General features: G+C 37.1%; 1 protein-coding gene across 2 annotated transcripts in view; it reads left to right on the top strand.

Moving 5' to 3' along the window:
- The window catches only part of KCNQ1 (potassium voltage-gated channel subfamily Q member 1), a 338,092-nt gene that overhangs the window by 79,416 nt on the left and 231,779 nt on the right, over positions 1–26,897 (top strand). For both annotated transcript variants that reach the window (XM_027701999.1, XM_027701988.1), the window contains exons 3-10: positions 7,279–7,405; positions 9,125–9,203; positions 10,140–10,236; positions 10,840–10,980; positions 19,754–19,864; positions 22,323–22,418; positions 24,646–24,768; positions 25,647–25,788. In XM_027701999.1, coding sequence (XP_027557800.1) covers positions 7,279–7,405; positions 9,125–9,203; positions 10,140–10,236; positions 10,840–10,980; positions 19,754–19,864; positions 22,323–22,418; positions 24,646–24,768; positions 25,647–25,788 — 916 coding nt within the window. The remainder of the gene's footprint in view (positions 1–7,278; positions 7,406–9,124; positions 9,204–10,139; positions 10,237–10,839; positions 10,981–19,753; positions 19,865–22,322; positions 22,419–24,645; positions 24,769–25,646; positions 25,789–26,897) is intronic.

The following is a 26,897-nucleotide window of genomic DNA, read 5'->3' as shown; positions in this document are numbered from 1 at the left end:
TTCCAGTGCAGCCGTGCTCGATGACTGTGCCTTCACGTGCAAAGTTACACCACTGACATCTGAGGCCTTTTGAGGCTGGTGGAAAAATTTCAACTGCCGGCATTTGGATTTGGCTGAAACCTCTAGTGAGAAGAGAGCTAAGGAAATCAACAAAACGCTTTTTAAATGCACCCAAGGGAGTTAGGTGCCTGACTCCTGTTGATATTCAACTGGATTTACTTGCTTGGAGCCTTTGGAAAAATCTCGGCCTAAAATTGCAGGTCTGCAGTATTCTTTAATGGTTCCACTGCAATTGTTCTATGCTTTCGCACCAATAAAGGGAAAATAGAAATGCTTTAGTACAAATAACTGTTCTAACTGCCTCTTAGTAAGAATCCCTTTTTTTCAGAGCATGAACACTTATGGAAACATTATTTTGTCTTAATTAAAAACATTAATAAGAGAACTTTAATGATGTCCAGTAACAACTTGGGATTAATTAGGGGCCTCTGAAGATAGAAATGTAATACAGATACCATGTTTTTTGTTTTCTGTTGCCTGTTTAATCATTTGGTGCCAAATATGCTAGATAAAGAATTTTAGCAAATGAGACTAAGCTTTTTGAAAGGAACACCAAGTGTTCTGGCTTTAAACATTTTTTAGGAACTTACCATTATTTGTCTTCCTTTGAAAAGATGTAATTTACAAGATCTTTGGAAGTGAGGAGATTAAGTAGGGGGAGAAAAATCCCCAGTCCTTAATAGCGCTTCTGGGACTTGCTGTTGCTCAGGAAGTGTTTATATATATGAGAAACCATTTGTCTTTTTATTTTTGATCTGTACTTCATCAAGTTGGGATTTTTACTTTATTGAGCTGGTGCCTGTCTCTGTCTGTTTTCCTAGGCTATCTGATTTTGCTGTTCTGTGTATCTTAGAAAGCACAGTACAGCTTTCAGGAAAAAATCCTGCCTTTCTCAACAAAGAGGGGCCTCTCTATACAAAGTAGGTGAGATTAGAAGAAACAGTTGCCTTTACTGCTGTTGATTTGCATATCCTGCTCCAGCTATACAGAAGTGCTGTCTGAAGCATTTTGCAAGCCCTGATTTGTGAGGTGAACAGTGTGCTGAGAAGTGGGCTCCACCTCTCTCTGAACTACTGTGTAGCCTGTAGTGGTTCAGTTTTTGCATGCTGCCCTTTCAGTGTAAATGCAACCTATTGCCTCAAAGATGATCGGAAGGCTGGAGCACCTCTCCTATGAAGACAGACTGAGAGAGCTGGGATTGTTCAGTCTGGAGAAGAGAAGACTCAAGAGACACTTTATAGCACCTTTGTACCTGAAGGGGGGCTATAAGAAAATTGGAGAGGGACCTTTTACAAGGACATGTAGTGACAGGACAAGGGGGAATCGCTTAAACTTAAAGAGGGCGGGTTTAGATTAGTTATTAGGAAGAAATTGTTTACTGCAAGGGTGGTGAGACACTGGCACAGGTTGCCCAGAGCAGTTGTGGATTCCTCATCTGTAGAAGTGTTCAAGACTAGGTTGGATGGGGCTTTGAGCAACCTGGTCTAGTCGAAGGTTCCCTGCTCATGGCAGGGGGTTTGGAGCTAGATGATCATTAAGGTTGCTTCCAACCCTAACTGTTCTATGAGTCTGTAATTGTTTTACACGAAAGACATGTTCCTGCTTTTTTTGACCATTGAGGAGTAGAGATATGCTTCATCCCTGCTTGTGAAGATGCTTAGCCTGTTTGTTACCCAATCCAGCTACACAGCCCTTGACTGATGGCAGGTGTCCCATCCGTCACTTTACCATCAGCAGATCTATTGTCCCCTCTCTTGGCTCCTTCAGAGACTTCCTTTTCATGACTTGTGAAAAAAACTTGTGTGCAGTGTGCTCATTCCAATACTGCTGCCTGAGACTGTGAGGAGGTTACTGTTCCACTTTATTGATGGTCCACTAGCTCCATAGCAGTGATCTTCCACTGCCTTGCCTAAAAAATAGATTCAGTGCAAACAGTGCCATGGGAATCTTTTAGCTGAGGTAATGCTGGTTGGCATGAAATCCCTATATAAGATACACGAGAGATTGTTTCATTGTTTAAAGGAATTCATGGGAATTTTATAATCTTTGAAGCTGGAATCTTAAAAAAGCCAGATTTGACAGAATCATGGGAATAATGTTGTTTATCTTTCCAGTAAGAATAATGTAATAGACCTTCTGATATGGCAGAGATGGCTAGGAGTTGTACTTCCAATAAAATATTGGGGTGGGAGGAAATTCTTACAGTACAAGAAGCATGTGTTTATGCGTCTTAAAAGTGTCCCCCTCACCAATGGCTCTTGTTTTCCTGTGCTTGTCATTTCTCTTCCCTCTTAGGACAGACACCTCTATGGCAAATGCAATAAGCTGTTATGTCGTCTTCAACAGCCAATTAGAACAACATGCTTTGTCTCCTTGCTACTAAAATATGTATTTTACTCTCTTACATTTATGGAGTTCATTCAAAAACAGTCTAGACGTGGAGTAAAGGCATTCCTGTTCATAACAGATTTCAGATGACCTCATCTAGTCCTCCCACATCAAACAGTTGCATGAACGTCTGTGATGCTCCGTGACAAGTTACAGCTTTGGGGTCTACAGGCAGAGCCTTAGGCGATATATTCTCTATGCAGATGCTTTCTCAGCCTCCAGTGACAATTAATTTATCTGTAAATAGCTGTTGTTATGGTATCATGACCCATTTAATGTCAGTTTTGTTGTGTTTTTTCTTCCCCCAAGCTATTAATCTGTCTAATTGCTTAAAAACATCTCTTCAGCTAAGTTTCAGGACTCTGTCCTTCCTTTTGGAGTTGCTACTGTACTTTATTTCACAGTGCAGATGTTGGATGCCTCCCAACATTGTAGCTCTTCCAATCCAGTGGAGGTTGAGTAGTATAGGAAGGGCTTTTCCTGATGCATTTATTAGCAAAATACTCTGGTAACTGTGGAGGTATGGGCTGTAATAACAGATAGCATGGGTATATTCATCAGGGAACTGTGTTTTTATTGATCCTGCCTGAGGACCTTCATCAGATGATGAGAGCTGTACTGTAGCCAGGTGATTAAGTTATGCCATATCTTTCTTGGGCTAAGGGTTCTGCTGGCTCTTTCATTATACCTGAAGCTATTCTCAGGGCTGTTCTCGTAGTACCTGATTGGCTCAAAGGAACTTCTGTTTCCATGTTAAAACTGTGAAGTTAGTAGTGAGATGCACTGAAAAAAATCTGTCATGAGACTTCAGAAGTGTATCCCACATGCTGACCCCACTCCTGCACCAATGCATAAGTGAGGACTCCAGCTCCTTTACTGGTCTTTATGAGAAATAGTTCGTTCCCTGGCATCTGCTAAATGGCTACCTGGAGATCTATTGTAGTTTCACCAAGCACTGTACCTCAGTAGAACTGCCCAAGGCTTGTTATACTCATCTTGTCTACCTGTTCCTTTTAGTTGAAATTGTTGTGAGTTTACATGCAAGAAGTTGTTGGTGGCTGGAGACATACTGACACTGATGGAGTTCTTCAAGAAAGTGATCTACATGTGTATTTCGTGTTCATCCTCTCTATCTTTTTATTCAGGGTTAGTCTGGTACTTGGCTGTGTTGGGATTATGTGCTGAGGAGGCCTGAAAATGACACTAAGCATATGCCTTGGCTGAGCAGGAAGGATGGCAGAAGTGAGGGTACCATGTTTAAATCAATTATTAAAAGGAAAAAAAGTATCTCCTATTAAGTAAGATGGACCCTGTATGCCCATCTATGTGCATGACTGTCATATCTTAGAGGGCTCTTTATACCATATAAGTTTTCAACCTCAGTGTTGTATTTCTGGTTTCACCTTTTACAAAGGATATCATAATTAAGTTACATAGGGTTGAATGGGTCCTTCTACAGTGTAGTTCCTGTGTGTATGTAATTTTGACCAAGAAAACTCCTTCACTGAGCTTTGATTACCATGCTCACTAGTGTTTTGCATGCAGTTATTTTCCTCTGTGTTTTAATTTTCCCTTGTCCTAAATGTTTCTTTGTTTTCTATTTCACTCATTCTCTACATCCACTGTGTCCTCTCAAGACTTCATCTTTCTATTTTCATATATCAGCTTTTTGAAGCCTTATTTCATTCTAGCTGACTCATTGCAAGAAACACAGGGGTTTATACAGTGCACTTGGTAGGTAGGTGTTAGGCAGGCAATTAGGAGAAAATATTGAAGAAACAGTGGACTAAATTAATCTGCAGTACAGCTCAGATTCGCTGAAATTCTCAGGTTTGAGGTACTGCTGCTCAGTTAGCACTGATTGCCACCAACATGAGTGAACTAAGGATCAGGTTGTCATCCTTCTGGTGCATGTAGGCTTCATGTTAAGCTGTTAATTAGGAAAATACAGACAATATTTTATTAGCTCAGGAAGGCATAATTTTCTAATATACTTTTTTCTTGTTGTCTGCAAGTTTCTGGCCACTAATGTAAGCGTGTGCAGACAGAAATTCATCAACCTTCTCCATCCCCAGGAGACTACTTATTAACTTTATGCAACACAAGATATTAAAAACACTTTTGTCTGTCACACAGCCACGGGCAGGGGAGGGGGAATTTGCCAGTTGCTAATGGATACCTGGAGTTTTTGTGTACGACCATGAAGAACAGCTTGTGCACTTTCACCCCTGATGTTCCCTGAATAACTTGGGTCTCATTTAGGTCAATAAGCCTTTATCAAAACGTCAGGAGTGAAAAATGTGTCTTGGTGTAAGCCGACTGGTCGTTCCCTCCAGTCACCGGAGTCTATAGGACAATCAATGTTCTCTAAGCTTGTCTGCATGTCACGCAAAGAGCTGGATGACAGTAACCATTGACTGCATGTCTGTCGCATTGTCTTTGGGACAGCCCCCATTTGCATACTTGCCGGTGTGCCTGTCATCCAATGAACCATGGAGGGCCTTTAAAAAACATACGCGCACAACTCCAATGCAAATTTCCTACGCAGAGAATATGTGCTCCTTTAAAGCACAATCCAGGCTTTCACTTTCTACCTTCGTGCTGTAAAACTGAAACTGTGATCCTGACAAGGCCACAGTGCCTGGTCGGAGTGCTGTTTGTGGTTCCATTGTGCTAAAACATTTAACTTTTCTCTGGGTTTTCCTTTGCCTACCAAGATAATTTTTTTCTTGTTCTTTTGCTTTTGGGGGTATCTGAACAGTATTGTCTGTGCTATCACATATATGATGCGAAGCAATACATCCCTTCCTCAGATGAGTTATTTTGAATGAAGGACACTTTTTGCTCCATATATGGTTGGTATTGTCTTTTGTTAATGGTGTTTCCTCCATAGTGGTGGTGAAAGGAGACGTACTAGCTGTCTGCATACAGAAGAGCACTTGGATATTAGGGTTTATTGACTGGGTCTGTGAAAGGAATACAATCACTTGATCGGAAGAGATTGCCTCTGGTGCTTATTTTCTGTGACAATTCAACAGCACCTCATATCAAGCAGAGCTCATAATTTTACCATTCACTGGTGGTTCATAAATTACATTAGACTCGACAAAGGGTGAGTTTCATTGCATTTGAAGCTTCTGTCATAAGACACAGGCTTTCCTTAAAGGATCTGCTGCAGATGCTGTTTCTTAAGATTTATGTTGTTCATTATGTTTTTATTTTATTGAAAAAATTAATGATAATCCAATTGAAAAAAAAAAAAAAGGCGAAAGGTTCTGGTGGATTCTTTCAGAAGGAAGTTGTAGAAGAGATTCTTGGCTGGGTCAAAGAATCTGAGCTTCATGTTTATTACAACCAGTGATCTGGATAGTTTCATTATATCTTAAAAATCTAACTTGAATACAAGTGACTATAAACAATTGTGATTGCTGTTCTACTGCATCTGACAGCTTGCATAGATTATGAGATTGTCAAAACCAAGGGAAAGAGTCCTGGCTCACGCTCTACTAGCTTTTCTGAAAGTGTCACAGAGTTGAACTTCAACAAGTTAGGGCTCAATATTCAGGGCAATGTCCCCTGCATTTTTGAAGCTGATCATATGATTCCCATTCATCTTGACTGGACTAAGGTTGTGTTCTGGTTATTTCAGTTAGTTTAGAAAATAATTCTAGGTACCATCTTGAGTCCCATTTGAAAATCTGTTATGCCAGCAGTGTAACCTGGAGAAATGTGAGGGGGGCTGGACAAAATGTTTAGCAGCACATTGTCTTCTCTGCAGTTGCTCCTTATATGAAATCACACTTTGAAATAAGCAGTTCATTCTCTTAATCTGCATTAACATATGTAACTGTGATATCTTGAGATTGGTTTCTCAGCTGTAGTCTTTCTTTATGCCATGTGTTTTGTGTTTTCAATTACAAGCCACTCTTACCATTTCAATAAATAGATTTTGTTGCTGGCTCTGGTAGAAAATGTGACAGTTATTAATCGAGCTGGCCAATAAGGAAGTATTACAGCTCCCTGATACTCAGGGAAACTATGCTGAGTATGCCATGCTCACCTGGTCTGTAGAAAATCAAGGTTTATCGGCACATTGACCATGTTTCAAATAGGACATAGCTGTACCTTTGTCTAATCAGCAAGAATATCTAGATGTCTTTGACATCTATCACTTTGCAGGCATTTCCAAAGTCATACCTTAGCTTGTGGTTTACAAGTAGCTTGATACCAGCCATGCTTCAGGACTAAGATCTCTGTTTCTGATGAAGTCCCTAAACATTGGCAAAAGGATGGGAAAAGTGTTCTAGAAATCTCACTATATTTTCAGTGCACCCGGAGACTGACATATTGGTGCTGGGTGCTAGAAATCTTTTATCAATCCATGCGAGATTAAAGGAAGACTGAAAAAGTATAAATAAGAGGGTGGTTAAACTGATTTGGTAAATGGAATGTGAAGCACAGCTCTTCCCAAAATCAAATAAGCTAGCAAAAAAATCTTCTAAATACAGACTGTGCTTGTTTTTTTTGGCTCAGTCAGGAAACCTTTTGTTTGAATTAGACCAAGTGAATTGCACAGAATAGTTTTCAGTTTTAGTACGTGTAGACAAGCCAAACTGCATGTGATCAAAGTATTTAAATTTGCTCTTAATATTTTCTTTCTTTATTCTTACAGGTTTTTCTATATTACTTTAGATCACTTTGGTATGGTTGACATATTTGTCACCTTCCCAATTTTACGTTTTATTTAGCATGTCCTAATACATTCTGAAAAGAGATGAAAGACATAAGTACAGTCGAGAATTAACCTAGTTCCCTGTCTGTTTCTTTTAGGAAATTGTGTTAGTGGTATTCTTTGGAACGGAGTATGTGGTTCGGCTATGGTCAGCAGGATGCCGCAGTAAATATGTTGGAATATGGGGAAGGCTTCGTTTTGCTAGGAAACCTATTTCAATCATTGGTGAGTATGCACAGCTTGCAAAGTTGATGTAAACAATGAGTAAAACTTGCCCTGAAAGGTTTTAGAAGTTGGATTTCTGAAGTGGTTGAAGCCAAGTTAGAGCGAGAGCTCTTGTCATTAGCATGAATGTAGATCTGAATTTCCCTTCAGGAATTTCATGGCACTGTCGAGAACAAACGTAGCTTGGTTTGTTTTCCCAGAAGAGCAGAGTGTTTTCTTTTCACAAGTGATCTGAAGCTTTGCCAGGAATAAGTCTTGGCCATGGTCCTGTCTCCTGTGACCTCAGGATCCCAGACACTGCACAAGAGCTACAATTGTATTTTTTAAAGATACTGAACAGCCTTTCCTCCCTCTTGCCCCAGCAGCCGTTTGAGTAACTTATTATGAGTTTATTTTGCACTCTAATTGAGCTGTTTACTGCATGGTAGAGCACAATAAATGCACTGTAGTTACTCTGTGTATCAATTGAATTAAAATATGGTTTTCAGTGATGCATTTGGAGCTGGACACCTGACTTTTCTTGGTATTCACCTCAGTTGGCTTCCCAAAATGATTTCAGTGTTCTTGGAAATTACATCCCTATGTTCCACATATGCAACAAATGATTATTTTTTTTAGAATGTTTGTCATTCACTTAACAATTTTCCTGAAAGAAACACAATAATTCAAAATCAATCTATATTTTGTTAGCCAATGTTGAGAGAAGTATATAAAGACCTTTGCCCTAAAGTACTTAAAATATAAATGGACTAAATAAACCAGATTTTGGAAGAGGAGTATTGTTATAGAAGAATAGTAATTCTTGATCTGTGACATAGTTATTTCAACTACTTGGAAACATTATTTGTTGTTTAGTACAGGATATAGGTTTTCATAAACTATCTACAATTTTGCTGAATATAAATTACAAAATTTTATACCTGGGTATTTTTACAATCATAAAATAATTCAGTTTAGCTTCTCTGTGCATCCATCCATACATATATAAAAATAACAACTGTATCTCAGGTGTGACTGCAACTTCAAAAAGCCTTTGACTGTATCTTTGCACTCTGAACACAATCCATTTCTCCTCAGACCTAGAACACCATGAGTTCTGAAACATTATCTAATTTAATTCAGTCTGGAAAGCAAAACATAGTTCCGCTTTCCCAGCTATAGATCAAGTGCTGTTTAATTCACCAAAATACAAAGTTCCTTTCCAAAATTAACTAGGCCTCAAGCATGGAGATTTAGAGTACAGTCCTGACTGACTTAAACTAAATTAGACTTATGCACTAATTCCAATTTTTCTCTCCCTTTTAGACCTGGAGAAATGAAATGGTAGTAAGGCAGTTTTATTATATACAAAAATCCCAAGTCTCTGTCACTGAAAATACTGTCTAACACAGAAAAGAAAATAAAACACACAGAAGAGAGAATAGGTAGAAACTGCTGAAATTCCTCCTGCTAATAAGGATTGCAGACTACATTAGAGTAACTCTTAATTCATCTAGACTGTGGCCACCTTGGACCCATCCCAGTAAAATTTTTCTATTATATCTCAAGATTATATTTTCTTTACATGCTACAATAGAGATCTCCTGGTATATGAACAAAAATATTGATTAGGAGTGATTGTTCAATTTGTTAAAGTAATATTGGAATTGGTTCTAGTAACATTCTTGCAGAAATATTACAAGATGCTGCTAATTTTTTCAATTGACTTTTATTTTCCAGATTTAATTGTTGTTGTTGCTTCCATGATAGTTCTTTGTGTGGGCTCTAAAGGTCAAGTCTTTGCAACCTCAGCTATCAGGTAATTATATGCAATAAAAGAAATTAGTGCTATCTGAGTAAGGTGGGGCTCTTTTTTTTACCTCCTGCTTCAATTCTTGCAGGAGAAAACGAGTCACTGGTCAGTGTCCTGTAACAGTCCTGTAACAGTCATGTACATGTGTGAAACAATGATCCCACTAAGTGCAGGGAAAATAAAATCTTGTTGTAATGCATTTATGACTGGTGGGGGCAGAGATGCACATACCCCTGCGCCCTTTCCCCGACAAGTTGGGTTCTACCCAAATCCTGGTTTAGTTTTGTGGCTCAGTTTTATAGCAACCCTTTCATGCTTCATCTCTCTGATGTGTTCAAGCTGCCTCTTCATAAAATGCCTGGGATTAGTGGTTGTGAATTCCTGAATCCACCTTGAGCTCAGGAAGGTCACATCACTTGGTTTTCTTGAACAAGAAAGTACATGGCACTGTACTGTGCTCTGCACATTAGCTGCAGGAACACCCAAGGATTGCAGTGACTCCCATAAAGGGTATTTTAAAATATTATTGGACTCTCTGGTTCAAATTGCCTATGAGATTCCTCGAAGATAAGGAAATCAGCTCTTTAATTAGCTGGTTCTGCATGTTGTTTCCCATCCTGGTAAGCAGGTCAAATATGCATTGATGAATGATTTCTAAAGCATTCTCTGTTTGTGTCCAAAATCCTGAATCCTTGAGTTATCCTTACTAGCCTTATGTAAAAAGGTCAGTCCTTCCCTTGCACAGTCTTTCCAGGCTGTCTTCGTAACAAACAAGATGAAAGATCAGTGAATGGAGTGAAAAGAGACAGGCTGCCAAGTCTAACATAAAATACTCTATGTCTCTTAGAATGGTCCTTTGGAAGACACAGACTTCCCCTCTCTTAACTCTCTTTCTTCTCTAGCATCTTTAGTGTCTTCGTTAATTCAAAAATTTTGTTCCAGGGGCATCCGTTTTCTGCAGATTTTACGAATGCTGCATGTTGATCGTCAGGGGGGCACATGGAGGCTGCTGGGATCAGTGGTGTTCATACACAGACAGGTATGAACAGGTATTGAGCAGGCTGAGGAATGGCACAGTTGATGCAAATGTCCTTAGATTCAGAATGACATATATGCAGATATGCTGATGATGTCAGTTATACTTAGTATAGTTAGTTATACTTTATTTTAACCAAGTATGGTTGTTCTGCCTTGTTCAAGGGGAAAAAATTTCCTAAAAGATTAAAAATATTCACAGATTTTGACTGGTAGTTGGCCACAACAACAGAACATGACACTTCTGAAAACTAGTCTGAATATTTCTTAAAATATGTATCTAAATTCTGAAGTTGTTTTGAATTTGGCACTGTTTGAAAAAGTTATCCAAGTACTTTTTGGGGACCAGAAGTGGTTTGGTGCTTGTAAAGTGAAGAGATTGTTTTGACTGCCTGTTGGCAATGCATGTGCTGGGCCAAGTCATCAGCCCCACCATTGAGCTCAGTGGATTTTTGTTAAAAATTGCCCAGCCAACAGTCACTGTCAATGCTTATCAATTGCTGAAATTACATTCTTCTCTTCCAATTATCTTTTATAACCCATCAGTGTTAGGTAATTTAAGTGTCTCAGTGATGTCATAATGCCATTATTTTTATTCTCTTTGCAGGAACTGATAACTACTCTCTACATTGGATTTCTGGGCCTGATTTTTTCCTCTTATTTTGTATACCTGGCCGAGAAAGATGCTGTAAATGATTCTGGAGAAACAGAGTTTGGCAGCTATGCAGATGCCCTGTGGTGGGGAGTAGTAAGTATAGCAATTTCACGTGTGCTGAAAGTGGTTAACACTGTCCAATGTGGAGTAAAACTCAAGCAAGCACTTCAAAATGGCTTCTTACTGCTTCAATACACTTTCTGGTTTAGTAATTCTGTGAAACTATGAAAATACTGTAGATGATCAGGAGTTTCATTTGGTGTTTATAGTCTTATGAGATCTGAAGTGATAAAATTATGTATCAAAAATTTAGAAACATGCGTTCTATTTTTTATCCTCTCTTCCCTACTGTTACAGTGATTACTTCTTGCTACCTTTCTCATGGTAGTGTTCAACTGTCTAAGGTGGTAAGAGTCTTCCTAAATCACAGCTAGGGTTTTTTGGGGGGGTGGTGTTTAGGCTTTCTTTTTCCCATCTTTGTTGTTGGTTGGTTTTTTTTCCCCTAAAACAGATATCTATGTTTTGCAATTTGATCTGTGACGGTAATTCCCAGTTCATTAAGAAGGGACTAATTCCAGAGCAAGAATCATCTAAGATACTTGGGAAATCCAGTCACAGGACTCTTCTAACATGTTTATATTGCTTTGGAAGCCACATAGTATCCTTATTTGGCATTTGCCTGTGCTGTATCTACACACCATCTTGTTTAGAGATTTCTTGGGTTTCTCTGAGGTGCTGCCACACTTTGGTGTAGATGTATTTTTAGCTCTGCTAATAAAGTTCTGCTTTCTTGATCTTGCTAGTGACAGTTGTCTCTGTTTTCATTTATTATGTGTACTCATTATAGCGAGGCAGCTCTATTCTGGGATTACATTTTTGTCAACATTTTAATTTTGTTGCTTCTGCAATAGTAACAATTCCCTCTTTTAATTTTCTCACATGATACACACATACTGGGTTGGCTGTTTTGTTCTGGGATTTCCTGTCTGTAATTGTTTCCCTTTCCTTTTCCTAGTACAGTTCAAAAGAAAGGTACTTTCTGGAAACTGTTTTTCCTTATCATTGGCATTCAAGCAATGACTTGTTTTTATCTGCTTTAATTCTATTACCTTAATAAAACAAACCATCATCATTTTAAGCGCTACAGATCTTTAAAATGCATAGGCATCACTAATGATACCATGCTTGCATTTTCAAAATGTGCTGTTCTTCTAGAGCTTTTTCTGTGTTACTTTAAATCAAAAGGCATTGTTTTTCTTTTTTTTTTGTTAAAAATAAGACTATAATAAGTCTTATGTACAAGAATGATAGGGCTAACACGTCTGTTTCACTAATAAAAAAATATAAGAATATATATTAAGAAATATTTTTAATAAAGTTCTGTGTGTCTGTGCTAATATAGTCTTCTCTCTACAAACAGTACCACTTACTGTTTCAGGATCTGTTGATGAGCAAGTCTGTTGCAGGTCTCCTGGTGCTGAAATGCATATGTAGCCCTTTTTGAATACAACAGATTTTGTTGTATTGTTTTGCTACTGTGATCTGCTGCAGAATTCTTTCTTCTTGCTGTCTGCCATGGTTAAATACAGGCTTTCTTAGGATCAGAGGACTTAATGTGTAGCACAAGGAAGTGGCTTTCTGTCAAGTAGCTTTTTCAATGCTTTCATGTCATTATGGCATTTTTATTTTCCACTACAGTGGTCAGATGACTCAGTAATTAACAGTGGCAGATGTAGCTGCATTTAAAAACACATGCTGTCATTGGCGTAGCCATTAAAAATTGAGTATGTGACAGACCAGATTGGCTTACTAAAAATACAGTAAAACCTTCCACAGAAGCAACACGATCTGTCAGGATATTGAAATATTCTCCTTTCAGGGAATTATTGCTCAGTTAGGCATGCCAGTTATTTTTTCTTACTAATTGCAGTAAACTTATTTAATCAATAAATTTAATTATCATAATATTCTTTCTCTGTTATAGCTTCTGTTGTGTTGCAGCATTCCACTTCAAGTGTGAGACTGCATTCAACGAACACATAGTGTAATTTCTTTAATATTAAAAGTAGAATTTAGTGTCCTGTTTCTGCTCTGATATGTCTCCGCTAACTGCTAAAAAAGATTTAGCAGAACAAAACTGAAATGGATTCGATTCCATCCATTTCTGGTGTTTTGATACTGTAATATTCTTCATGCTTTCTGCTAGGAAAGAGCCCTATAAAGTTAGGATAGTGAAGAAGTTAGCCCAGAGAAGTTGTGGATGCCCCATCCCTGGAAGTGCTCAAGTCCAGGTTGGATGGAGCTCTGAACAACCTGATCTAGTGGAAGTTTGGAATTAAGTAGTGTTTAAGGCTCCTTCCAACCCCAGCCATTCTAGGATTCTATGCATAACTGGGAGGTCACAAGGAGTCTTCCTAATGAAGGTCTAAACTCATACAAAAGCCTTCTCAAAGTGTTAAATCACAAAAGTTTTGGTTGTGTTTTAGCCAGAATTTTCTGAATCGCTCAAACACCACAAATTCTGGTCACTGAAAACCTTTCTCAGTCTGTTTTGAACTGAACATGCGGAAAAGGACGATTCACAGCTCTGTCTCATACACTATCGTAGATGCGTGATCCATCTGGCAACGCAGCTGATCTCACTTCTCTGAAAGTGCACTTGCCTTACATAGTAGATGATGCTTCAAAAAGTCCTTGTTAGTGTTTTCACACCCCTTTTCTCACTCTACAGTGTTGCACTTTTTATCTCAGTGTATGTGTACACTGCTAAACAAGTTCTTTGGGCAGCAGTAATAGAACACGTAATATAGCTGAAATAAACCATATAAAAGGTCTGTGTTACCACAACTAAACTGCATCTGGAATTGGGTATTTTTATATTACTGTGCTTTGCTGACTATAGGCATACCCATAGGGTTCATAACTTCTAATTAGATGTTCTTCATTGTCGTTGTTATTTATAAATCTGTATTGCTTTTCCATTTTCATATGTAAATTGGCCTCCTGGGCTTTATTTGAATTTCCTTGAGAACTCTGGGCTGTAGCTATTCACCAAGTCAGTTATGGGCTTCTTGAAGAAACCTCAGGTTATCTTATGGCATAAAGATTTGTCTATATTATTTCTGGTTTTGAATGCAGTGCAACTTGAATAAATAATTCTGCCAGTGGCTGCATATCTGCATGTCTTTCAAAAGACAAATTTAGTGTTAGCAAGTAAAATACAAGTAACGTGATGCATCTTTCAGCTCCCCAGTGCCAATATTCAAAATTAGTCTGCTTATGTAATCCTTCATGTCCAGACTGACAGTCTTAAAGACCTAATATAGATTGAGGACAATAAAAACACGAATTAATTAAAAACAAAATTAAAAAAGATGCTTTAAAAAATATTATAATTGCTCTCATTGAATCTGTCAGAGACAACTACCTTCAGAGAATGTTACCTGCTCACTGCCTCTGGGGGCTTTGTGGCTTTCAGTGTTTTGTTTATGGGTTTTTGTTTTGTTGTTGTTGGGTTTTTCTCACCCCTTCCTGAAGCCTCCCCCCTCCTTTAGCATTCATTTCAATCATGCCTCAGACCAAGTGAGAATAGTTCTTCTTTTGATATACACCGAATGAGTACACAATTTCCAACCTTCACACTGTAACAAACATCCTTCAGGAAAACCATTATATGGACCGTGCTAACAATCTCTTTGATCATGAGCACTATTTGCCACAAGCAATTATTGAATATAGCCATGCATGGATATTACACTGTGCCTGTTGCTTTGAATTGAATCAAGCAGTTTTGTGCAAATAACAGCTTGGGTTAAGGATTTCTTGTTCCTTTAATTTTTATAGATTAGAAGATATGCTTTCTCACTAAGGACCAAATTCAACAAAAAATTTACAAGTTTGCTTACTTCTAAGCCTGCATAAAACCATGTCTTATTTAGCAAAGCCTATCAGTAGGTGCTTATTGTAAATTCAAAATCAAAACTGGGGGAAAACTTTGCTGAAAAGTTGCAGGAAATACCACTTGAAACTTCATATGCATAAAACTTTTGCTAAATTAGAAGAGATCTAATTTTATTTATAAAATAGTTGCACGTAAGTTTTAAAAATAGCTTCATAAAAGAGATCTTGTGTTATTCAGAACCCTTTTTTCCCCCCTCTTCTTAATAAAAAAAGCCATTGAGGACTATATGCTGACTTCAGTGTTTGACAGAAGTTTTTAATCTCTATGTAGTTTACAAGTCAAGAATACCAACTATAGACCTATTAGATCCTTTTATTTTTTTTAATTATAATTTTTGGAATTACGTGTTTGAGTTTTTATGAGGGAGTTGGTTATTTTGGGAACTGTTGGAGCAGCGATTGAAAGATGAAGATATTTTTAAATGCTTTTTGCATGCCATCTCTTCATTTTGCAGCTGCCTTCTCATCTCTGAGCTTTAACTCCATGAGTTAAACTCCAACTACATTTTGTTCTCATTCAGTGAAGATCTTCGGGGTAGATGTGGAGAAACCTTTTAAACTTGTTACTTAAAAAGTACAGATGTAGATTTTCTTACATCTAGGGAACACTCTTGGGATTTCTTTTCCTAATTCCCAAATCTTTAAACCTCTATCAAAAGATACCAAGGAGGTAGGAAGAAAAATTTTATCTAGAAGAACACAGAATTAACAGTTGTTTTTCATTTAATGAAACAAAATTAAAGTATTTCAAAATAGAGATAATTTTCCATGTTGGGATCTAGAAAAACTAATGATAATAAAAGAATTTAGCTTTCATTTAAATTTCAATAATTAGCACAAGTTGTGCTCCTGTTGAAATGGGTCTTTTAAAAGACTCTTGTTTATCTCTGTGATCTCACAAGTATGTTTAGTTTGGGCCACCTTTTGATTAGGAGATTTAAAGTGAGCAGTAATTTGTTTGGAACTGGCGATGACTGAAAATGACACCTTGAGGAGGTATTAAACTAAGATCCAAAAGCAATGTTTAGGCAACACTGAGGATATATTATTAGAGAGACATGACACTGAAGTTAATGTATTCTATTTGTTGTGTTTGCAACTGGATGGGCAGTTCCATTTCATTCCATATCCTAAGTTATTAGAAGTGTTTCAGTGCCTTCAGATGTGATTATGTCTCATGCATGTACTTCAGTTGCATCGAGAATGATGGTGTGAGCCTGCAATGATAACTGCATGAAAATGACTTTGAAATTTTAAGGAGAAAAAGAATCCAAACATCTCCTTCACATGTTTGTAATTGTAGTGACAAGGAAGTAATTTTTCAACTTTGCAATCCAGTTTTAATTCCAGTGCTTCAAAATATTTGTGACCTGTAGAACAGTCTTTTAGCTTGTTCATTTGAAGGATGTAGCTTGTGTTTTCTCAGAGTGCTGCAATGCACATAGAGGTGACTAGGATCAGAAAGAAGAATTTCAGTTATGTGAATCTGTTCTTATCACGAACATCCTTATGTGCACGAGGAAGAAGAATATTGCCATTTGGAAAAGAATTCAAAATCCAGAAAGATCAGTAGGGGTTTTTTTAGCTTTATATAGCATACTTCAAAGTAAAATAAATGCAGGACATCAATCTGTTTGCACTTGTGCTGCTGGGGTTTCAGCAGCTTGGAAAGTTTGTACATTATATTCAACCTGCATGAATGCAGTTGGCTGAATAAGATGTCAAAAATAGAAAGGCTTCTAGTGTGTTCGTAACATCTAGTTGTACAGAAGAGCATTCAGATTGTTCTGAAATTTACTGTAGTTCAGTTGAAATGGAGTCAGGGAGCTGGTCGATGTTTCTGGTATATCGCTGGATGTTGCTCTTGTATTACTTGCTTTAATCAAGATGGATGTTGTAAGTGGATCAGAAAATTCTGAGTTGTGTCTGGTATGCAGAGCAATACCTAGTGCAATTGATTTTGAAGTTGCAGTACTGTAAATTTAGAAATGAAGTAGATAAGGTATTTTCTATTAGGTGACTTTCCCTCATTTGCTTTAATGCTTGGCTTTTTTAATCTTTAAACTTATGTTTGCTTCCTCAGTCCTGTGTTGTCTGCCTTTTTAATATCTCAGAATCATGCATTCTTCTATTTTATAGCTATGTAACTATCCAAAATTTTGCAGGGCACACAGCAAGGATTTCATCAACAGAATATCCTTACTTAACCTGATTAATTTCCTGTACTCACTTTAGGCTGATATAACCTAGATTAAAATCCCTTCCCTATTCAGTGCAGATGAACATTACTATTTCTTCTTGCTGTGTGGGTTTTTGCTTCATATTCTCTCCTTCAGACTATTGATGTGTATTTAATAGGAACAACATTAGTCTTAATACCAAAGTCTGTGGTGATGTTCATCCGATCAAAGTTCTAAAATAGTCAGTGGATGAAAATGATTTTGTTCCTAATTAAAACAATTGTTTTACGTGCTACTTTTCAATGAAATTTAATGTGTGAGCTCTTGTATCAATTTAATTTCATTATGCCAACATTTTACTATGCTAGAGTAGAAGTTGAGTCAGTATTTCCATTATAATATCTTATTTTATAATTGTAAAATTAGTATTGTACTCTTCAGGGATTATAATCTGGCTGTAAAAAATCATTTAAGGCAGAAACTCAGCATGCAAGGTTTCAGCAGCGTGTATTTTGGGGAAAAAGAAAACCATCTACAATGGATTTGTAGATGGTTTAGTGTTAAGAGGGCAGAGGAAAATGTTAAATTAAATGCACATTTTAATTTGCAACCTATTTTCCAAGATGTTTTTTAAGAAAACCTCCTAAACACACATCACAGGAAATACTTTTTTTGTGTCACTAATGATTCACAGAGACCAATTCAGAAGGGATTGGCAGGGGTGTGGTGGCAAACGGGAGGCAATCGCTTCTTAGGTGTATATGAATTATTCTTCAGTTATACTTTAGTCAGCTCAAAAGCACCTATTTCTTTTCACATTTCTACTTAATTAACATGATTTGAAGACTGTGACACAGAATAGTTGGTAAAATTTTTCAATTACAAAGATTTATAATTTTTTTTTTCAAAAATGAAGGAATAAACGATGATTTTCTCTTGTAATCTTTTCTGTAAGAAGGTATTGAAGGCCATAACTTTTCCTATAATTATATTTCCTTTTTTTATACTGTATTTTTGAATGTGAAATTGTAATTAGACTTCGGAATTTTTTTTTAAGCCACTCTCTTATGTAGGTAAGGAGATAACATCGCCCTTTCAGCCCCTCATCAGGTCCGGAATTGAAGTGGTATTTTAATAACAATTTCAGCAATACAAGCAAAGGAACTTGGGTACTTACCTTATTTAAAGTACTTCTGTAGAGTATGAAACAGTTTTGGAAATAAGCCATATTTTAAAAACTTGTGTTAAAAATTAAAAACCAATTCTTGAATATTTTGAGTATGGCAACTGGCAATAAACTTACAATAAATATCACCACCCAAGCAGCTAAAGCTGCCCCTTTGTCATGTGTTTGGCTGACACATAATGATTTTACTTAGAAGGTGGACAGTTCAAGTATGGATGACTTGCTCTGTGTGTTTGAGGTACCTCCCAGGTCAAAATTTACATACACAGGATTTTCCTTTCATCTTTTAGTAGGAATGGAAAATTATTAAATTGGATGACAGCCATACCTTTCCTGAAGTTCTTGTCATGAGCTTTTATTTCCCCAAAGACATGTTCTGCATCCCTTCACCCTCTAAACAACCATCTTGCCTCTATAAATCTGCCCTTCTGTCCTCACGTAGAGATGTTGCCCTGGGCATTGCCTGCATTTCTGCAGTTGCTGGGTACTGTGTGTTAGAGCAGACAGGGAGGTGAACTAGCTGCAGGACAAGGTGGGAATGGCCTGTGTATGTTGCTGTGGGACAAACTTCTGTGTCCTGGGCAGCTGAAGGCCCATATTGTCAGAAGAAAGTCTGAGCAGCCAGTAATTGAGGTGAGCTTCACATGCTTGAGAGTGTGGTTTCCCATGCTCTGATCTGGTTAGCCTTCTTCGAAGTCACAGATAAAAATCTCTCCAATTTCCAAATTCAGAAATAGCTGGTGGCGTAGGTGAATTTAAATTGCTCTCAGATGGCAAATGTATGCTTCTGCTTCAAACAAATACATTCTTTCCTTGAGCTCATGCAAATAATTACTTATTAAGCCTTGTTATGCTACATCACTGTGGTGGTAATCTTTGCTTCAGTGTTTTGAAAGGCAAACTCAACAGATGTTTCCTGCATGTGTGCTTTAAATTATCTGTTCTTGGTCTCAGTGTTTTATATGAATTGGTGATTCATGAGACTGTTTTCAGGATCTTTACTACATGGAAATTTTTCAGCTTCTCTTGCTATTTATATGAATATTATCTCTAGAACACTTGATGTCTGACCCCAGGCGTAGTGCATGGTTACAGTATGTGTTTGCTCTTTTTATGCAACAGCCCTGTAATACTTTCAGCAAACATCTCATGCCCATAAACAAAATCACCAGTTCAGAATTGTTGGCAGCCTTTCCCTAAGGAGAGTGTGTGACATGGGCTGGCAGCCCATATCGCAGTAACTTCATATGCTGTAAATTGCCTCAGCCATGAAGAGTTAAAATAATGGTTTTACTTTGGAAGACTTTAAACATGTATCTTGTTGTAATTCAACTTCCTTTATGTTTTTCCATCTGGTATTAGATGGGGAAGCAAACCAGGAGAGAAGAGTTACCTTCATTAGTCTCACACAGACTGTCACTGGAAGAGTTAGGAATGTAGCTGATGTTTCTTTAAAATACATACAAAAGGAAGAGAGAACAACAACCCAAAACTGCCATGTTAATACTTGCTGTAATACTCTCTATATTTCTCTTTGCAGGTGACTGTTACAACTATTGGCTATGGAGATAAAGTGCCTCAGACTTGGATAGGAAAGACCATTGCATCTTGTTTTTCAGTATTTGCAATTTCATTTTTTGCACTACCTGCGGTAGGTTATCTTGTACTTTTGCTGTCAATTTGGTGTTGACTCATTAGTCATCAGAGGAAACTTTTGTTTCTGATTCTTTAACCTTTCATTTAATCTGATATCATGAAAGCTTTGTATTAAAATTTTATATTATATTTGAAATATATGTACTTGTAGGAAGTAACTAAGTGAATATGCAGTGTATTTGTATGCAACACTAGGTTTGGGATGTATTTGAGAAAAAGATGTTTAATTCAAAGTACTTTTTCTGCCCATCTCAGAAGTGCAAAGGAAATTATTTCTAATTACTTCTGGACTCAGCAACTTAGCAATGTTTTGGCTTTTTAAGGCATTCCCTCACAGTTTACTCAATTGATTAGGTCAAAGGTGAACTGTAGAGTTCCCATACACATCCTCCTTCTAGAAAAGCTAACTAAAAGGTGTCACTGGCAGAGAGACAACAATCAGCAGCCAGGGACACTGATGCGGTTCTTTGCCAAATTAGCATCTGTCCATGGCCAAAGTCCCATTTTCAAAAGTGACCTACAGCTGACCTTTTAAAACTGTTATGGCACTTTGTTTGCACTGAAAACAGGTTCCCAAATACTTTCAAACAAGAAACAAGGCACTTGAGTACCAAGGGTAAATTCACAGTCAGCAAAACTTAAGCTGTGGTTTGAAAACACAAATATTCAGTGCCAAGGGTAGTTAAGGGTATGTTTTTCACAAATTCAGCAATATCCCTGAATTGTGCTTTTAAAATGTTTGTGCCACCTGAAACTTGTGGTTAAAATGATTTTTTTTTCTGCAGGTTTTTCAGTTCAGTGACAAGGACAATTGTGTTTGCAGATATTTGTGTAGTTGTGGCAGAGAAGTGGTGGGGATAGTACAGGGTGGACAAGAATACCTTTATGCCAGTACCTTCACAAAAATTCTTCACAATGTGAAATAGTAGCTACTAAAATTCCAGTGGCTTTTTAAAATTAGTTGCTTACTGTAAAGGTGTGTAACCTTTTGCAGAGGAGGATAATTAAGTGTAATTTTTTAAACTCTCCAGCATCAATTTGCCATTAGAGCATATGTTTCTCCCCTCCTCTTTCTGATATCTTTCACATTTATTTTAGAAGAGAGATCTGGTAAATGAAATTATTTGTATGAAAATGCCCAAAGCTACTTTTTTTGACTGAAGAGTGGTGGTGGTGTGTTTGCTTGTTTTTTTGTTTTGGTAGGGTTTTTAAAATCAGACTTGAATGCCAGCAAAGGTGTTTTATAAATGATTGTGTGGCAACCATGCCTTCACAGCCGTGCTTTATGTTTGCCTGTCAGATTTCCCTAATCTTTGTTGAAGCAAAACAACAGCAAACACCTCTTTACCAGTGGGATTTTCTTTACTGAATTAAGTTGTTCTTGTGAGTTGGCCCAAGGGGGGAATTTAGGGTTTGAAGATCTGTTGCATGCTGTCTTGTTGCCATTTTAAGTAAGGGGATCTGGCTGAGATCACAGTCAAAAGTAATTGTTGTGGCTAAATGCAGCTGGTATGGCTTCTGGATCTAGAAATGATCCTTCATTTCCCAAATATGTGATGTTTGAGCATCATTACCTCTTTGATCTTTACTAAATGAACGTAAGAGGAAGGGCATTTCTTGTTCCCTTCAAAATACTTGATGATTAATACAGTTCTTAGAGGTTGAGCCAAGATCCCTGGCCGCTCTGATGCCTTCTGCTGCATGTAGAAAAAGAATTATGAGTAGATGTAATCATGTAAGCTGATTTATAGAAGATTTCATTTTTACCTGTGTTTCTAAAACTTGTGTTAAATATGTCTATAACTGTGCAAATGACTACATAAATGACTTGCTCTTTACTTAAATTTGGACTTCGTAGCTGCACTACATTTAGAGTCTAGTTCAGGTGGTACACCATCCAGTACTGTTAGTCCTTGTCCCAAGAGTGAATTAGGTGGGCTTGTGTCGAACTCACTGAAGTTCTGACCATTTTGAAATATGCATTTTCCTCTTCTTCATCTTCTCTCCTCCCCTCCCACCATGGATTAACATATGGAAATAGAAATTACCATACCACACGACCTGAATCATGCTATGCCAAAGCTTTCTTTCTCATAAAAATGAAGTTAAGCACATCAGGTTAATATTTTTCCCTATTCTGTTATTCCCCTTCACAAGCATTTGTGAGGCTTTTAGAGGGTATGAAATATAATTTCTGCTTCCTCTTTAGGGGCTGAGTCCAACAGGCTTTGCATCAGAGCATGGTAGCATTCACAGTTTGTTTCAACAAGCAATAATAACTGAGTCTAAAAACTTTGCTATATTAAGTCATTTCCTCTAAATAATTAGTTGGATTTTATGATGCTGAATAGAAGTTTATTAGTACAACAAAATTTGGCAAGCTTATGTGTGGTTCTTTCCTCCCCTTAAAAAAAAATGAAAAGAAAAAAAAGAAGTGTGTTTTCTTTCCACAGGGAATTCTTGGTTCAGGTTTTGCCCTAAAGGTACAACAGAAACAAAGACAGAAACATTTCAACCGTCAAATTCCAGCTGCTGCCTCACTCATACAGGTACTGAGTTCCTGCATATTGCATACAGTCATTTCTTTCCATTTATAAAACTTTTCCCCCCCCCAAACTGTTGGCATTTTTTCCATGCCTGATTCCCATTAAAAATTGTACAGGAGTTACAGATGCAAGTTTTGGAAATCCAGCCTTTAATGTAGACTAATAAGCAAAAAAATACACTTCCAAATTAGTGCAAACTGTTTAATTCAGCTGGTTAAAATCAAAACTGAAGACTACCCAGTAATTATTAAACAATTTACCTGGGGAAAAAGTTATGAATTATCATACATGTAGTAGTGAAAAAACAGAGAGGAGGCTTCATGTAAAACTGTACTTTTAAGAAGTTGCTGCTTGTAAAGACAAGTGTCAAATATGTTTCAGTTTCCTTGGGACAAATAAATTCTTAAAAATCTGAAATTTAAGAGAAATAAGTGAGAATGTTAAATAGGAAGTCTTGTTTGGACTTCTCAGCTCCAGGATAGGTGGCTGAGAAACACTGGGATTCTGCAAAATCAGCCTTTTCATGTAGGATAACTTTACAGGCAGGAAAATATTGATCCCCTCTGTTATAAATGCAGGTGCAGTTCAGTATCACTATGGTCAATGAGATTTTATCCTTTACTTCCTTGGAGCCAGCATTGCACCCTGGAGAAGTATTAATATTATTTCATTCTAGGTTTCTCCAACTTTTTCCTCCCTCTGCTCAGTATCTGCATATAGCTTTAGAAGCACAGAGATCAAATTTAAAAGAAAACTAAATGTACACCTAAGCCATATCATTTTTGCATTCTCATATGTCTTATTTCTCTGGCTTCATGAGTGAATGTGGATTTCCAGGTCAGGATCTTTATTTAAACAGTAGCTAATTGTAAAGTTTATGCTTTAAACTAAACAGTTACAGAGTTAATGTGAAAAAGACTGGTTATAGCCAGAGATTTGCCAAAAATTGTGAGACTCGTATCGTATAGTTTTATAAAGAATGGATTTTTTTAGTGTTCCCACTGATTCTTTTGGGAAATCAACACCAAATTATTGGGAAGCCTGAGACTGCATGTCCAGAATGTTGTACTTGCCTCCATCAGAAATGTTAAGGAGGAGTAGAGAACAGACAATGACTTGTTGACTACCTGTTCTTAATAGTAGTAATTATGATTTAATCATAGTCTTGAATTTCTGAAAGCCCAATATAACAAATGCTCTACAAATAACTTTTAAAAAGATTATTCTTAAACCAAGATGTTTACAAAATAAGTACAAGGTGAGAACATCTCAGATGAGTTATTTTCTTTCCCTGTATTCCTTCTTGTTTTCTTCTAGAGGCCAGTTGTTTCTTCCAGTGTCCTATTAACCATGGAGGGAATTATATGGTGATTGTTTGATCCTTTACTTTCCAGCTGCTGTCTGTTTTCCTCTGTCATTCTGCCTTACTTTATTTCTTTCATCTAGTGTTTTCTGGCCTTTCCTCCTCTAGATTTTGTTTGTGTATACATGTGTCCTTTTTTATGTAATGTGCAAGTGGGGATCTGCCTTTTTAATTTGGAGAGTAACTATTAATCAACTCAGATATTTTTAGAAATTTAAGAAAGAATACAGTAGTGTTTTGTCTCTTGTTCTTGTTTCCTAGCCCTGCTTTTCCTCCTTTTTGTCTTAGAATGTGGTACTTCAATCATTAGTGGCTGGCAAGAGAGAGGATTGGTTTTGGGTTTTGGTTCCTAGTTAGCCACTGGTACTATTCCATTGTGCCATCAGATTCATTTCTTCATATGAATACAGCCCTACTGACCACATCACAATTGCTTTTTTTTTCCTGGTAGTACGCTTGTGAGGCATGGAAAAACAATTCTTGTTTTTTTCTGAGTAAGAGCCTGAAACACAGGATGCAATAGGTAAAATGCTGCAAGTCAGGTAGGGAAACTGGGGCAGAGTAAGAAGTTCAAACCTATTTTTTGAATCCAGTCTAGAGTTCTCTCTCATTATTTGTTTGTTGCTAATGAGAACAAAAGTTGCACTTGAAAAGACTGATCTTTCTTTTTGTTTTGCCCAGTTCTAACTGTGTGGTTTCTGTTTACTAAATAAGGGTTCTAAACCATGCTGAGTTTATGTTTCCAGTGGGCAAATTCAAGAATAAAAATAAACAAAGAATGACTGAAGTGATACTTGGAAATTACTGTGTTGTACAATGAGGAACTAATCTGATTAATTATTCCATTGCTTAAAACATTTGTTCTAGACTGCATGGAGATGCTACGCTGCAGAAAACCCAGACTCTTCTACATGGAAAATATACATTCGAAAACCTGCCAGGAATTACCATTTGCTGTCACCCAGTCCAAAACCAAAGAAATCAGTGATGGTATCAGTAACTAATGTTTCCTATTAGAGTAATTAAAAAATTTTAAATTTGATTGAATTTGCTCTAGAGACTATTTGTTGTGTTTGTGTTACAGATTATTATTTGGTTTCAAATTTTTATTTACATTTCGGTTTTTACAGTTTCAGTATATAGACATCAGAAACTATAAGTTAATTTGCTTCAGTTCCCCAAATTTGACTTTTTTAGTGGGTTTGGAAAAGAGTAATAATGACCTAACTGAGGCACATCGATCAGTAACTTACTGTTATTGTTTGGAAAACTATAAGGAAAGGGGGAAAAAAAAAAGTCATACCAATGGATTCCGTAAGTTAAAAAATTATTTTTTTTTAATTTTGTTTAAAAAACAGCAACAAAAAAAACTTCATCAGAATCTTTAGATTAAGTAATATTCTGTCCTCTCTATTGTAAAAGTATTGCACAGTAATCTCAAGATGGAAGGGGAGGATGTTGTGCAGAAATCTTCCGTTGTATTTCCAAGGGTCATCTGAGTTCAGTAGCAATATATCCATTCACTTTTTGCTGAGGGTATGATTTATTGCATCCATAAAATGCTAAAGATATTCTAGAATAGTTTGATTTATATGAGCTGCTGCAGAACTAGCAGATTTATTTTTTTTTATTGCAGGCAAGGGATTTGGTAATGACAGTGTGAAGAATTCTAGTGATTAGCCAGTTTTAGCAGGATGAGGCGGCCAACATAATGAGAAACACAGTGTAGCATAATGAAAATGTAATTGGTCAGGAACTCTTTTAATTGGTTATAACTCATTGGGGACTGCATTGTTATTGAAGACATTACTGAAGAGACAACTAAATGTAGCTTTGTTTGAGTAATTTAATGTATGTGGGTTTTTTAGGTTAAAAAGAAGAAATTTAAGTTAGACAAGGACAATGGGCCTTCTTCTCCAGATAGGATGTTGACTATACCACACATCACTTATGACCACGTGGCGGAGGACAGGAAACCTCATTTCAATTTTGAAGCATATGAAAATTCTGGTAAGGAGTTCTATTATAAAATGCCAGTAATTGTAATGGCTTCTATTATTAGATTTACACACAGGTCCTTTTTAATATCTGTAGGGGAGAGGGACAGAACAAGCTCTTGTCATTCTAAAGGAAGAATACTTTGCGTTTTGATTTTGGTTACTGGCTTGTCTGGGTGAGATTTAACCATCATTTTAATGAGCATGCTCCACTGCAGACAAACTAAGTCATTTGTCATTTCTGCCTGCCAGAAGAGCTACTGACTCTGGGGCTGGTGCACACATTCCCCAGTTCTGCAATTGATTGAAACTACAGGGATTAGCTGTCAGCCTTTCCATGTGAAATTTGCCCAGGATGTGTTACTATTGTGCTTGTACCTGAACCAAAAAGGACTGACATGTCTTGGCTGCACTGAACATAGTCTGCTACATGAAACCATCATGTGCTCCTGCCATCTGCTCAGTGGAGTAGGCTGTGAATCAACTTTTGAAAGCAAAAGTACTTAAGATAAATGTGGATCCATCTGTATTAAGTGTCACTGTACACTGTACCATTGTACAGTGTGAGGAAAAAAGAAAACTTTGATAATCATCTTATAATTAGTAGCTTATTTATATTTGTTTTTGCTCTAATGGACTTCCAAGTTAAGTCTGAATTTACAATGTGGCTTTTTTACAAATGTACCTTTATTAGAAGTTTTTAATGTGTATTGCTCAAATTTTGGCAACAAGATTAAGGTTTAATTTTTAAGGTGTGTTTTATTGATTGCAGATACAAGTACTTATGATTTTTTCTGCTCAAACATTTGGCTGACGTGATTAAATTTAATGACCTTCAAAATAAGATAGCAGTGTGGGCTGGCATCAGGCATATTTTAATTCCAGCAGAAAGTCTCGCTTTCCATGTACTTTTTTGGTGTGCTTCTCTTGTGTTTTTCTACATCATCCATACTTTTCCACTCTTTCTTGTCCTCTGTTAAGGCATGATTGCAAATTTCATCTGGTGGTAGAAATGTTAAAAGGTGGACAAGTACTGAGCTGAGTGTGTGTCTCAGAATTTGAATACAGACACCTTTCTTCAAAACAATCAAATGAAAGAACCTTACAAATGCTTAGATTCCA

Source organism: Neopelma chrysocephalum, unplaced genomic scaffold, assembly GCF_003984885.1.
Source record: "Neopelma chrysocephalum unplaced genomic scaffold, ASM398488v2 Primary Assembly neopelma1_24, whole genome shotgun sequence".
Classification (NCBI taxonomy): Eukaryota; Metazoa; Chordata; class Aves; order Passeriformes; family Pipridae; genus Neopelma; species Neopelma chrysocephalum.
The sequence above is the reverse complement of the archived record's forward strand: the minus strand, read 5'-3'. Positions and strand labels throughout refer to the sequence as shown.